The sequence below is a fragment of the Dunckerocampus dactyliophorus genome, chromosome 15 (assembly GCF_027744805.1).
Source record: "Dunckerocampus dactyliophorus isolate RoL2022-P2 chromosome 15, RoL_Ddac_1.1, whole genome shotgun sequence".
Classification (NCBI taxonomy): Eukaryota; Metazoa; Chordata; class Actinopteri; order Syngnathiformes; family Syngnathidae; genus Dunckerocampus; species Dunckerocampus dactyliophorus.
Window position 1 is genome coordinate 12,323,521 of NC_072833.1, and position 14,850 is coordinate 12,338,370.

At 43.7% G+C, this 14,850-nt stretch overlaps 1 protein-coding gene across 10 annotated transcripts in view; it reads left to right on the top strand.

Annotated features, from left to right (window-relative positions):
• LOC129194678 (neurexin-2-like) overlaps positions 1-9,604 on the top strand; it is a 543,165-nt gene extending 533,561 nt beyond the window's left edge. For 9 of the 10 annotated variants that reach the window (XM_054799950.1, XM_054799956.1, XM_054799953.1 and 6 more), the window contains one exon: positions 6,935-9,604. In XM_054799950.1, coding sequence (XP_054655925.1) covers positions 6,935-7,818 — 884 coding nt within the window. In that variant the 3' untranslated portion in view covers positions 7,819-9,604. The remainder of the gene's footprint in view (positions 1-6,934) is intronic. The other variant, XM_054799957.1, reaches the window with a different exon arrangement.
• Positions 9,605-14,850: the final 5,246 nt, after the last annotated feature.

Below are 14,850 nucleotides of genomic sequence, written 5' to 3' on the forward strand. Positions count from 1 at the left end.
GAGACAAAGCAGTGGTTTGCAGCGAGGAGGAGAAGCACACCTGTGGAGGAGAGAAGAAGCCTCATTAAGATGCCGTGTGGCAGAGAAGACTGGATAGGACACAGAACTAAGAGAGGGAAATTCCTGCCTCCCCCAGCAGGCTAATTAAACTTTGACTTTGTTCGGGAGCTGTAATTACATCAGCCAATTAAAGCTCTGGCAGGGATCCTCCAGCGATGTTAATGAGTGGAGGGACAAGGGCTTGGAATTGGGCGGGATTACAAAGATGAAGTCCATGCATGCACTCGGAAAACTCAGCTGATGCACTCTTAGACATATCTCACAAGCTCGGAAAAGGAGCATTTTTATCTGAACAGTCTCTACCTCAGAATGACCTCATCTCACATACCTCCGAGCTACTTTATAAGTCCCAGGCTGTTCGGAGGCGCTTTATCAGTTTTACTGTGAGAAGATGAGAGCTTTGAGGAAGCTCGTCAATAATTCATTTGATGATATATAGCATAAAGACAACCTGTGGATGCTCCTCTCATGTTAACGAGAGCTTTTGACTCTTCTATATATCCCTCCATTCTTCAGAGACGTTCTAATTTACAGAGATGTTTCTTTATGACCACATTTACACAAGTATGAAGTGGTCACTGAAAGAATATGAATTGTTATTTGTTAAGCATTATGAGTACGGGCAAGTTGCTTTGTGATGGGGTGTAATCTTATATGTATTTTTTATCTAATTTTTTTGTTCGGTACAGATGGGTACCGATTTCCCGCACAGTACAGTGAGGAACAGGAAATTTAAATGCTACTCGTTAAAAAAATATACAGTGCAGGCCAGCATTTACCTTGAGGGAGTCTTGGCAAGCAGTAGTGCCAAGGAGAAGCCAGAGCTTGAAAACCATGTTCTGTTGTTCAAGTTGGGAACACTTAGCCAGTGAAATATGTAAGCGGACAAAGACAAGTGGATAAGACAAAAGGAGTAGAGATTCAGTAGAGATGGGGAACGAAACTGGAAGCTGGAACTATTAATGCTGCCAATAAGGAACTTTAATTTACTAAAAATAAAATAATCATTCATACTGTTCAAACTGTTACTCTTGTACTTGTCTGCGTTTTTACACTTTCCTAAAAAGAAACCTTGTCAACTATGTATGTTTCATATTTATTTTATGAATTGAGAATTACCTTAGAGCAGTTTGCATTTTTTATGTTTCATTTAAAAAATCATTAAAGCTGTTTAGACTGGCTGAACTGTATTTTTGTTTACCGAGTAGATTTGTAACGACGAGGTACTCTTCCTGTCCCTCACTTTTAATGTGTGGGAGATCAGAACGCTTCTCTACCATGCCAAACATTCCATACCGAAAAATCAGATGACGAATACACATATCCATAGTAATTCTTCAGTTTTGATTGTTAGGATGATTGTTACGTGGACTTTATCTTTGGATCTTGTATGTTTCTGTCTACTAGTGAGGCTCCAGGTCTTGATAAGAGAGGATGCCTCGGTGTTTGTGTCACACGACTATCCCCTTGCGCCAGTGAATCACAAGAGCGGTGGCTTTGTAAACACCTTAGGAAGAGCAACATCACAAAAGATGATACGGGCAGCGGCGTTGTACCTGCTGTGTCACACCACCATGGATTTTTCCATCCGCGACCTGATCAGAGACAAATTACAGAGCGGCTCCTATTCCCGATGAGGTCCTTTCGCTGTAAATATTTCAAATGGCTGCGAGCGGTCCGACGTGACGGCTGGAGTAACGATGTTTGTCAGGAGGACGACACGGCCGCATCAGTACCCATCTGGCCCGTAAATAGAGGCGGCTGACTCATCCTGAGCGCGGTGAAGATAAAGAAGGGGTTTCATCACGCAGCCTCAACTTGAGGTTGCACCGCCTCGGTGCGGTCCAATCACAGGGGTCAAAGCCAATCAATCAGACTGAATAACCCAGAGTCTCTCCTGCCTTATTGGTTAGGTGATAGCGTTCAACATTATTATTCTTCATGCATGTTTTAGCTAGCCAGGCCACACGTTTAGCACCATAGCGTCTTTGTTTTAGGATTTTCTGGCCAATCTGAGCTGCATAATGATGGTGCAGCCAGAGAAAACAACTAGAACAAGGGTGTCCAAACTTTTTGCAAAATACAAATAGAAGGATGCTTTTTTTGTGCATTAAAGATGCTAGGACCAATCCAATGTCAATGTCAATATATGCTGATCTAAATGGTAAACCTCCACATCTTAACTTAGCGTTATAGGTGACTAAGCAAATGAATTCAATATCTAATAATATATTTCATTAAAAAAGAATCAGTTTTATTTTTACAATTTGCCCAGGACCAATAAAAAACAAGCTGTGGGCCAAAAATGGCCCAGAGGCATCACTTTGGACACCCCTACAGTAGAAGGAGACGTGTGTTTGAGGGCTGAGTCTCCATGGTCCACCTGATACACAAAGATGTCTTCCAGGCTGTGGCTCTGAGAGGCAGCAGCCGGCATCGGTTGGAAACATATTTATACTAGGACCGGACCACCTCTTGTTTGTGGTTGCCCCCCGGAATACCGAAAGCCTGCCATGCGTCCACACAGGCGGACAACAAATTAAAAACTGTGCCGCCTGGAAAACACTGTGACTTTGACAAGTCATTCCGCACGACTTAAAACGGATTCCAACTAATCCAGCAAACTTCTACATCTTTATGCCACTCGTCTTTTTGTTCCTCCGACGTGCTCTGCTGTCCTCTCAGGCGTCAAGGTGAAACGCAGCCCGCAAACACACACACACACACACACACACACGCACACACACACACACACACGCACACATGCACATACACCGGTGAATGAGGGAGACAGTGCAAACACAAAATAGACGTCATTGCCATGGAAACTAGCCCTCTGCACAAGTGAAGAATATGCTTGAAGTTTCTCTCTTCACAGCTCTCACATTTTGCTTCTCTTCAAGGCCTTGGGGAGGGTGGGGATAGGGCTGGTGGGGTGTGTGTGCTGAAAGGATGGCATTGAATGCATCAGCTTTTTTAACTAAGCTATTGTGATTGATGAATGTTTGTCTGTATGATTTGGGGGTGGGGCTGAGCTGACCTAAGGGGCTGAGGTGTGAGTCCTCCCTTCCTTCTTTCCTCTGATTGCCCCCCCCCCCCCCCAACCACCCCCAACCGCCACCCCCACCCCCTGTTTCACCTCGTCCAGTAAAAAAAAAGAGCCATGCAGTCATGATTTCATGCTTCTTCTTCTTATCATACTATGACATGGACAACCCCACCCACTCTGCCCTGGCCCTCCTCCACACCCTCTACGTAACTCTATGTAACTTCTAAGTTAAACCTTTTCTGAAAATGGAGTGCCATGTTGTGTTCTAACCTTAAAACCTTCTTTGTTTGACACCCAGTGACCTGTCATTTTTATGTAAATGATAGATATTAAGTGGCTCATTCAGAATGAAAGAAATGTAGAAACTATTCACTCGTGGTCGTGAATGGTGATAGAGAATGTCATTGACCTGTGTATCTGTCTGTTTTGGGGAGGGAAGGGGGCTACTAGGTAAAAGTAAGTACAACCCTCACATTTCGGCAAGCATTTCATGATAAATTCTCAAGCAACAACATTAAAGAAATGAATATTCCTTAGAGCAGTCAGTGTACAGCTTGTATAGCAGAATAGATTTACTGTTCACTGAAAATATGTCAACACACAGCCATTGTTGTCTAAATAGCTGTCAACACTATTAACACACACACACATCAAAATAACCTTATATTAAATAATTGCCACATTGTTTTATTAGCCTTTTGCTACATTCATACTGCAGGTCAATTCTGATTGTTTTGCTCATATGTAATCTGATATCTGATCTTTGAAGACAATTCCAATTTTTTCAAATGCGATCCAGGCCCATTTTGTATGTGCATATAAATGTAATGTAAACGTTTGGGTCGCGTATATCCGACCTATATATCATCGAAAGGCATGCAAATTGAAGAAACTCACAGATGTAGACAAAAGTTCTTCGTGTTATCCGAAAATTAAATAATTAATGTCCCACCAGGGCCGCACGGTGGTCTAGTGGTTAGCACGTGGCCAACACAGTAACAGCCTGGAGATCGGGAAGACCTGGGTTTGATTCTTCCTTGGGCACTTCTGTGTGGAGTTTGCATGTTCTCCCCGTGTGCGCGTGGGTTTTCTCCGGATACTCCGGCTTCCTCCCACCTTCCAAAAACATGCAGGTGAGGTTAATTGGTGACTCTAAATTGTCCATAGGTATGAATGTGAGTGTGAATGGTTGTTTGTCTATATGTGCCCTGCGATTGGCTGGCGACCAGTCCAGGGTGTACCCCGCCTGTCGCTCGAAGTCAGCTGGGATAGGCTCCAGCATGCCCCCGCGACCCTAATGAGGAGAAGCGGTATAGAAAATGGATGGATGGATGTCCCACCACTCCTAGCGCCGACATTCTTATCCTACTCTGACATTCTTATCCTACTGCTAGCCTCTTCCTTCTTATTCTCCAATGCAAAATAATTTGGTGAAGAAAGTGTTGACTCCAGTTGCACAAAATCCTTAAATTTGCCACAAGTGCGAATGAGATGCCATGTTTACTTCTGTAAACACACTCCTCATACGCATGCGACATTGTGTCTTGAACGTACCCATTGTATACAAGTTACAACAAATTAAAAGACAATATCAGCCATGAAGAGATTATATACACGACTATAAGAAATACAGCAGCAACGACAAAAGAGTACTATAATAACAAACCAAACAGAGTAAAATAATAATAGCACAAATTCTTATTTGCACACATGTGTAAAAGTTACATCAACCCTGAAATGTATTGAATCAGAAATAAATCATTCGAAAAAAGACCACTAATATTACAGCACACATAATACGTTACAGACTAGATGTTGAGTCTAAATAGCACATTTTTTGTCAAATTGGGCACCTGACGGCTTTGGCCTTTGGCCTTCTTTTCTCTATTGTTATTCCAAATCAACTTCGATTTCTCTTCATCCCCCACAGCCTCTGCTATACCCGCCATCCCGACGGGCGCAGCTTCTCGGTCAAGGTTATGTTTTCATCACACACAGTTGCCGCAGCCGCAGTGGCTCCTACACAACATATGAGAGACCTAATTTGCTAACCACTGAGTGACAAGACACAAAAACACTTCACAATGCCATCTATCCATCCATTTTCTATACTGCTTCTCCTCATTAGGGTCACAGTTGAGCTGGAGGCTGGAGGCTATCCCAGCTGACTTCCGACGAGACGAGGAGGACGCCCTGGACTGGCCGCCAGCCAATCACAGGGCACATACAGACAATAACAATCTAACTATAATATAACAAGCATTCACACTCACATTCATACCTATGGACAATTTAGAGTCTCCAATTAACCTAACATGCATGTTTTTGGAATGTGCAACTTCACAAAGCAATTTATTTATTTTATTCAGGCGGGGGCACACGGCACCCATTCATCAATGCCGCCCTGTGTGCTTGTACATAATGCACATGCCCGAAACCGCCCCTGCAAGTGAGTAGCAAGATAATTGTGTCTTGCCTTCAGTCAAGCATGGTAGGCTTTCTGGTCTGGGGCTGCGCAGGTGTTGCCACCAATGGGGGAGCTGCGGTTCACTGAGGGGAAACAGCTACTCCAGTGAGTAGCATCATAAGTGCCTTGCCTACAGTCAAGCACAGTGGTGGTTGTGTCATGGTCTGGGGATGCATGAGTGCTGCCGCCAGTGGGGGAACTGCGATCCACTGAGGAGAAGCATGAATTCCACCACAAATGACTCCACCTCACAGTGGACATGTTCAAATTTATATTAAATTTATAGTAAATATAATCTGTTATCTAGCACTGCTTTATCTTCTTGGACATGAAATTGACTAGAGCTGCACAGGTTGTTATGGGAATCCTCTTTCACTCCTCCATGATGACTCACTGGTGGATGTTAGACATCTTTCAATCCTCTACTGTCCTTTCGTCCGCTTGAGGATGCCCCACAGGTGCTCAGTTGGGTTTAGGTCTGGAGGAGACATACTTCCACTCCATCACCTTCCTCTTGCGTTTCTTCAGCCAGGCAAGCAATTCATGTTTCCCCGAGATGAACCGCAGTTTCCCAGTGCCAGCAGCACTGGTGCAGCCCTGAACTATGACCACCATGCTTGACTGTCAGCAAGCCGCAATTATCTTGTGACTCACTTGTGTTGCCAGATATTCAGACAATAATGGCATTTTTAGTGGATAGTAAATACTTACTACTCCAAACTAGATGAAATGTACTCTCTATCTTACTGCCCTTTAAATGGTTGCTACAATGTGAGGGCTGCACTCACTTCTGTGAGATTCTGTCGATTAAGCTAATTAAGGATGAGCCAAAGAGGGGAAAAATCAGCCCCTCTCAGTCATTCTTATAAAAAAAAACATAATAGTGAGGGTGAAAAAGGGAGGGGGGCGGGGGGTGGAGGGTGGATGTTGATCACTATCCAAGAACAATCTTACACAGCTTTCTTTTTGTAATTTTTTTTTTCATGCAAAAATCATGCGGCCAATTTGTTGATGTAAGTGACCTGAACCTCGTGGTTTGCTACCTTCTTCAACCAATCACAGCAGAGACATCAGAGTGTTAGGTCAGCTTCATGTATAGTCTAGCAGTGATGTTAGCTGTTTCAGTGTCATGTGTAGTCTGCTATTAACTTGTACTACTCACATAGCATGTAGAGCTACACAGGTGTAGGGTAGACAATGTTCTAACATCTTGTAGTTTTCAGATTGTCAGATCAGCATAGAACTCATGAGATAGTTTAGACTAAATAATAGAACTAACCTCATGTCAAGTTGTCACCAGTGCTTCTGTGTTCATGTGGCCTGACCCGCTTCCCTCCGCTCTCTCTTTCTTGTCCTAGGAGGTGAAATAGTGTTGCCCATTATAACAGTGGACTCGCTAGACCCCCCCTCCATCGCCACCCGCTACCCAGTAATGCCCCCACCCCCCACCACTTACCGCCCCTTCCTCACCTTACTCGAAACCACCAAAGAGTCCCTCCCCTTGCCCAACATCCGGCCCCCCTGCCCCTTGGACCAAGAGGACTGTGAGGAAAATATTGAGGTGTCGACGTACGGCTCGGGGGAGATGACCGAGTCTGACGACGAGGATTATTACAAAAACTCCCCCCTGGTCACAGACAGGACCGTCCTCCCACCTCCCCCGGCTGTCGAGGGCCAAAGCCCCCAAGACCGCCATTTCTCGCGCTTCCCTTACGACCACCGCTCACCCGTGTCCTCCACCCCCACGGCCGACCCCGACCAGCTCAGCCCTCGCGTCAAGGTGGCAGCTGGCGGCAGCAGCAGTAGCAACAACATCCCAGCAGGAAAAATGAACACCCGGGATCAAGTGCTGCTGCCGCCAGCCCACCCCTCATCAGACCCCGGCCACCGTAGAGTCCCTGGAATAACCTACCCTCCCAATTTCCCCCATGTTCCCACTCCAGATCCCACATCTCCTGAGAGAGGCCTGCCGGGTGCCGTGGAGGTGCAGCAGTCGAGCAGCACCACGGGGATGGTGGTCGGCATCGTAGCGGCCGCCGCCCTCTGTATCCTCATCCTGCTCTATGCCATGTACAAGTACCGCAACCGCGACGAGGGCTCCTACCAGGTGGACCAAAGCCGCAACTATATCAGCAACTCGGCCACACAGAGCAATGGGACGCTGGTGAAGGAGAAGGCGCCGAGCGCCGGCAAGACGGTCCCCAAGAACAAGAAGAACAAAGACAAGGAGTATTACGTCTGAGGGGAGTGCCTCCATGACACACAGAGGCAGGCCGCGTTTGAGAGAGCGAGAGGGAAAGAGGCGGGAAAGGGCAGACATTGGAAAAGCTGAGCCCGACCTTACAGAGGCAGACTAACTTGTTTGGACCTCACGTCTCAACACCTTCCCGTGCCAACAAGCAAATCATGACCTGCTGATCAGGTTGCAGTACTGTAAAGAAGCACCCTCAGTATTTGCGCCACCCATCAGAAACCACCGACAGTATCCAACGCCGCCATCTTGGGGAGGTGCCGTCGTCCTCGGCCATTTCTCGCTCTCTCTCGCTCTCTCTCGCTTGCTCGCTCTTGTGGCTCTCTCGCCATGTCAGCTGATGAACTCTGCCGTGTTTCAAGCATGTAGTATTCATCGACGACAAAGACACAAATGTTTTTTCTTTCCGTGGAATTCAGAGAAACTTTAAAACATAAAAAAATTAAAAAAACGTAGCAATTTATGTGAAATACTACCACCAACCGCTCCGGTCTAACAGATGCTGACTGTCAGGCGTCGGGGCCAAACCGTCCTCGGTCGTCTCTGTCATGTGTTTCTGGTGCTCGGAGGTTGGGCCGGCAGAGAAACTCTCCCTGCAGCTACAACCAGAAAAAAAGCTCCAGCCAAGCAGAGGAACTCTGTTCTTTATGACGCTAAATATATGTATAGACAGTGACCTACATTGCTGGGAAATGGAGAGTTTGCCAATGCAGTGTAGCTAGCACACACCTTTTTTCGACGTCAGCACCGTTGGAAGAGTAAGGCCTTTGTGACTGTCTTCGCTCTGAGAAATGAGAGACTTTTAATGGGAATTCTAGGGGTTCTTCTAGCTGGGGCTCCACTGTGGAAAGTGAGGCTCAAAGGGCCTCTGTGGAGCCTGGCTGCAGGACCAGTGGCAGCGATACACGTATATACACAGGAAGACAGAAAGAACGCTAGTGTTCCAATTTTCTTGGCTCTATTAAAAGAAAAAAAACTGTACCATGATAAGAAAAAAAAATGCCGAAAAAGTTTGTGAAATGTCTAAATATTTGCCATCACGAGAAACGTGTCCCCAAACACCCCAGTCCACCCCCGGCAGTCATTCCTGCTGAAAAATGTCCACATTCCTGAGCAATGGCAAAAATATTTTGTTTGTCATCGTTTTTATTTTGGTAAATTGCCCGTTGTATTCATTTTTTCTATGTTTACTTTTTCATCTCGCTCGCTCCTTTTCTCTCTGTATGGCAGATTCTGTGTCCCTTCATCCATCCTACTATTTTTTCATTCGAGCAAGGGTGTCCAAAGTCTGTCCATAATTGAAGAATGCAGGAGGTCCACTTTGATACATTTTGTACATGAAAGATGCTAAAAACAATCCATTGTAGGTCAATATTTGCTAAGCTATCCGGACAAAATATTTTAGCTTTGTGTTATAGGCGATAAAGCAATTTAGTGTAATTTCCAAAAGTATATCTCATTAATCACAACTTTAATTTCATTTTTACAATATGCCGGATGGTCCATAAAAAAATGAGCTGTGGGCCAAAAATGGTCGTCCAGTCGCACTTTGGACACCTTTGCTTAATTGCTATTTCCGTGTGTGTTACTCCATCACTCTGCTGCCACATTTTTGTGTTTTGTTTCTCATTATGCACCCCTCCCCCACCATCACCCTGGCATACACCTCCCAGTATCTCCCTGTTCTTTCTAAATGTTATTGTAAAGTGTTCCAGTGAGATGACTCTAAATATGTGTACATTAACAGAGGGAATACACTTGGTTATATAACTTCTTACTCCTTGCGTCTCTTGTCTGTTTTATCATGCACTGTAGTTTTCTTTACAGCAGCTGCGTATAAGGGCCACATTTTAGGGGCCACTTTAATATTCGTCACATTTTCGTTCATTAAACATGCTAACATCTATGAAATTATGATTATTTCATCAACTAAAATGCCTTATTGAGGGCCAGTGTTCCCTCTAAGCCGCATTCAATCGCGCACTGCTCTCGTGTTCTCATGCAGAGCACAAAATACAATCCAGGCTGAACTGCAAATGAAGTAAGCACAATTTTTCAAACTTTTATTCAGTACCATTTCGCAATGCAACTCAGTGAGTGACAGGGGACAACAAGCGGTAACAACATACACGACGAACACGGTCCAGGATATGATAAGACCCTGTTTGCACGTATTTACTTATGCAGCCAATCAATTAATTAACAATGCGTTCCATAGTACATGCTGCTGTTTTGCAGGTTAGCGTATAGCTCATGGTGCAGCGGAGTTAAGAGCGCTAAATGCTGCGGAGTATGTGCAAACAGAAGAACAAGAGATGAAAAACTGGGTTTTTTCTTTTTTGAATGAGAAAGGGCTTCTTGAAAAAACATGCCGCATAGCCAAAGTAGCAGTTTTGGGAGTGAAAAGTGAGGACTGAATGTGTGGCGTAACTGTGCATGATACGTCCCGGATACAGGAAGTCTTACACCGAGTTTGTGTTGCTGAAGGGACTGGAAGGTTGGTTGAGAAGTCATTTTATTATTATTTTTTGGACAAAAGTAAACACATCCAACAAATATGGCATCAATTTCAAGTACATTGATGAAAAAGTGCCACAACAGGCTGCTTTAAAAGTATAACTACCTAACTAACAATATAAATGGTAAACAAGAAATGGAAAATGAAATTCTAAACTAGGAGTTTTCTACAAGATGGTTAATTGAGACCATGGCTTGTTTTGTCTGAGGTTGAGAATAAAGAAAGCTACATCGTGGACTCCTCCGTGCCAGTTATAAACAAAATATGACAGAATGGAAGTTCTTAGGTCCAAAACCTGAGAACCAAACGTCTGATGGCGCTCACAGAGGGCCAAGGAATCCTCAGGTCGTTTTTGTGTATGCTGAGATGAACATACTTGCAAATGTATCAAATATTATGGCAAAAATTTACATATTTGAAGGGTCCCAGGTTTATTTGGAAATACTTTAAAAAGTTACATTAAGGAACATCACATGTTTACACCAGCACAATTCAATGTGTCTGAGAAGGAGTAGGAAGAAGCAGAGCTTATTTAATCCTACCCTTTCTCTACATCTCAGCAAGTACTGATTATTTGTTCACTACCTACCTGTGTTCCACATGTACCTGTTTAACTACAACAAAAAAATGGTAAAGAAAAGGATAAAGTGTAGTTATCTTCTTTAATATTTTAAATTATTATGTTTTAAGTAACAGAAAAAATAAAGAAGAAAAAATAGAAAGAAAGCAAACAAATAAGTAATTATTAAATAATAGTTACTGTTAGCTACTAGCATGCAGCATTCTCTTCCTCGTTGAGAAACCCACACAGCTAAACGAGCTGAAATGACCAAAATACCTCCCTGGCGTTTTTCGAGGCACACAGCGTTTGGCCAACGATCGAATTAGTCCTTGTGCATGTAAACTGGAAATTCACATGAAAACCAAAGCAGGAATCCAAGTGGCGCGTGTATGTAAACATATAAACGTATACGAATTCACTCCTCACAAGCGGCATGGTGCTGTTTCGGGCTAATTGATGACGCGACACAAATAGAAGCCTAATTTACAAGTCAAACGGGAAATGGCCTGTGAATGGAAGGGAGCCAGATGGAGCTGCAAAGTGAGCAGGAAGAGGCTGGAAAAGGAGGTGTGGAACACAATCAGCGCATACAAGGTGAGGAGTCAAGGGTGGAAACAAGAAGATGATCATGAATGATTAGCTGTGCTATATTATGTACTGTATTATATATCCAACCATTTTTTATACTGCTGGTCCTCATTAGGGTCATTAGGGTAGGTTGACCATATTTTGATTACGTAAAACCAGTAGTTCACAATATTCAACTTTATGACAATTTGTAAAAATTTTCCTGAAACTGAATTTGGGGATTTTATTGGCTGTAGCTATGAAGAATTACATTCTTGTATTGTTTCACTCTGTGTGTAGTGACTGTAGAATGTAGGAATTTCACTTTTGGAGTTGAACTAGTGAAATAAATTACTTTCCTATTCACTCAAATTTATTGAGAAGTACCTCTGTAAGAGTTAAAACATGAAAGAACACCTATTATGCGTTTCCTCTTTTCGGATTCATAAATGTTGTTACAATGTTGTGTTCCAACACATCAGATGATGAGGTTTGCACATTTGGAAGTGAGCCCTGGAAGCAGTTTTGGACGGCTCTGCACGCTGTGTTTTACAGAGTTACCTTAACACAGAGTTGCATTGACGTCACTTCCTTATATGGGCATGCCCAGCACCCCAGCTTCGCTCTGTTCGAGCAATGGCGCCCATGAAATGCTTGTGAGGGGTTGCCTAAAGAGGCAAGCATCAGGCAGAAGTGGTTGGAGTTGCTGATTCCAGGTCAGCAAGAGAAAAATATGCTCATCTGTCAACGACACTTCACACGGGACTGTTTTGTGAACATGGACCAATACGAAGCTGGACTGTCCGCCAAAATGTTGCTGAAGTCCAACGTATTTCCAACATTACTTGGTCGTGTTGAAGAGTCAGAAGAGCAAGCTGTAAGTAACAATTTATCAGTGTCTGTTTATTTTGTGTTATTTTGTGTTAGTAATCGGACAGAAGGGGTTCGGCAGCCGTCCAGAAGTCTTCAGGAGCTCTTGGGAGTCTGACCAATCACAGCGGAGTGGGCTCCTACCTGGAGGAGGGTACTGGTGGAGTAAATTACACAGACCGTTTGGGCGGGAGGCAGGAAACGCTGCAGGAAGAGGTGCAGAGTCTGGAAGATCTAGAACTCTTTCTGTGCGGGTTATCATGACTTGTATAATATAATAGGTCCCCTTTTAAAGAATCCAATATAATAGAAATAAAATGGCTCAGGTGGTAGAGTGGTCGTCGCAGAACCTGAAGTTTGTGGGTTTGATCCTCCTTCCTCCCGTGATCGCGTATCTCGGGCAAGATACTGAACCCCCATTGCTCCTGATGCTGCGTCATCAGTAGGTAAAAGCTCTATACAAGCAAAAGGCCATTTAGAAATAACTTTTTAAAATATACAGTACTGTGTAAAAAATAGGAACACTGAGTGTACAAATAAAGAAAAAAGATAACTAGGAGTCAGTATATTTTCAGACCAATTATTCTGTATTTGAAAAGTGTTTATACAAGGCACTGAGCTTTCTAGCAACATGAAAACAATTATTATTTTTGAGGCCTCTTTCGAGGGGACCTAAAAATGTCAAACGATTCTTTTCAAAATTGAATCTCAAATGTCGTCCTTTCTGTCCTTCCGCCAAATAATATAGTCCGTCCTAGTAATGTGTCGGTCGCAAACGAATCTGCTGTAAGAGCCGACTATTTGAAGTGAACGACAGGAGCCGGCTCGCGTCGTTAGGAGCAAAGTAGTTTTTTCCTCGTCATTTTTTCTGTGAAAGGCGAAGGTCATTGGTCAAGATGTGTGGCGGCGTCTCTGTGTCCACACTGAGCGGGGTGGGGGGGGGCGGAGTGGAACACACGCTGTGGTGCCCTAAGAGCTGATTCGTTAGTGAGAAATGTAACCTATTTTGACTTAATTTGTCTATTGAGATGGGTCTTTCATTTACAATATTATGGTATGTTTGTAGCTGCTCATTGAAGTTTAAATAAATCCATTTAAATAATAAACATTTGCTGTCGTGTATTTTTTGCATGAGTAATTGATTTTACACAATACACATCATTTGGGAATCAATTAATTTAAGACAACAAAAATCTGAGGAGCCACTTAGGAGCCGAAAGAGCCTTTTCTTTTTAGTGAGCTGAGCCAAATAAAAAACGGCTCTCTAAAAAGAGCCGAAATTTCCATCACTTGTCGAGGAGCTACGCGGCTGAATGTGTGCGATGTTGTTGTTGCACAGGTTTGTATTTAAAAACGTATTTCTGTAGCATGGGGTTAAACTTTGTGGAGAAGACGACAAAACTCCTCCTAAGCGCACGAGAAACACCGGAAATGCTCAACAAGGACCTACGAAGCAGAAAACTTGCTCTCTTTATTCAGCAATTTGGTTTTGTTTAAATAGAGAGGAATAGAGCTGCTGAAGATGCCACCCTCTTTGCAAAATACGGTAATGGGGGACTTAATAAGCGGTAACCATTGATACGTCTTCGTATTGGCGCTAATGTTAACAGTAGTTAACACTTGCTCCACGGTTTTTAAGCAGTTTTGCTCATTTTTAGAGCAACAACTCTCAGCAGGTGAGGCGGTCTCCATGGACATCCGGTTGAGTTGAATTTTAAAAGGTGTGCCGCCATCTTGTGGCCAGTGTAAGTAAGTTCAACTCCATTTTCCTGTTTGAGTTGTAGCAGGAAACTCCTGAGATGCACCAGCCTCCAGTGAAAGAGGTGACCTTTTTACCCTGACTTAAACACTTCATGACAAACAAATATCTAATCTTTTGCTTCGGTGGCAGGAAAATTAACTGATCCTATGTGGGTTCAGTCCCATTAGTCGCAGAAGAACTCAGGCAAAGACATCCAAGATAGAAAGAAAGATGACGGAGCAACTGGGGTCCCCAGGCACAATCCGGGCTCGGAATGACAGACCAGCCCGCAAGAGCCGTTCAAAACACTGTAGTGTTTTGCAGCATATTAGTCATATTACAGCAGTGGTTCTGAGCCCTTTTAAGTAAAGTGCCACCTTTTGGACTATTTTTTTTGCCCTTTGTCTCCAGTACTCACTGGAGTACCTTTAAATACCTCCCATTTGAGCACCAGTGATAGGGTCTCCTGTGATCCTGTTAGAGATCCGTGTGATATTTCGATATGTGTGTTATGGTCTTTGTTGTTGCAGCAGTGCAAAGGATCCAAGAGGCCCAAGCCAGTTCCACGGAGTCTATCGCGTGGCTGGCGAGTGACGATGATGACGTGTCAGTGGTGTTATTAAATATGAATTCATGTTGGCAGCAGCAGCACAGGAAATCTTGGGTAGGCCTTGCGCCTCAACTACCTCAAGTTTACAGTATATGGAAGTCAAAATAAGTATGTAAGTACAGGTAAGTGTATTTTTTTTAAGCAGTTATGGTGTT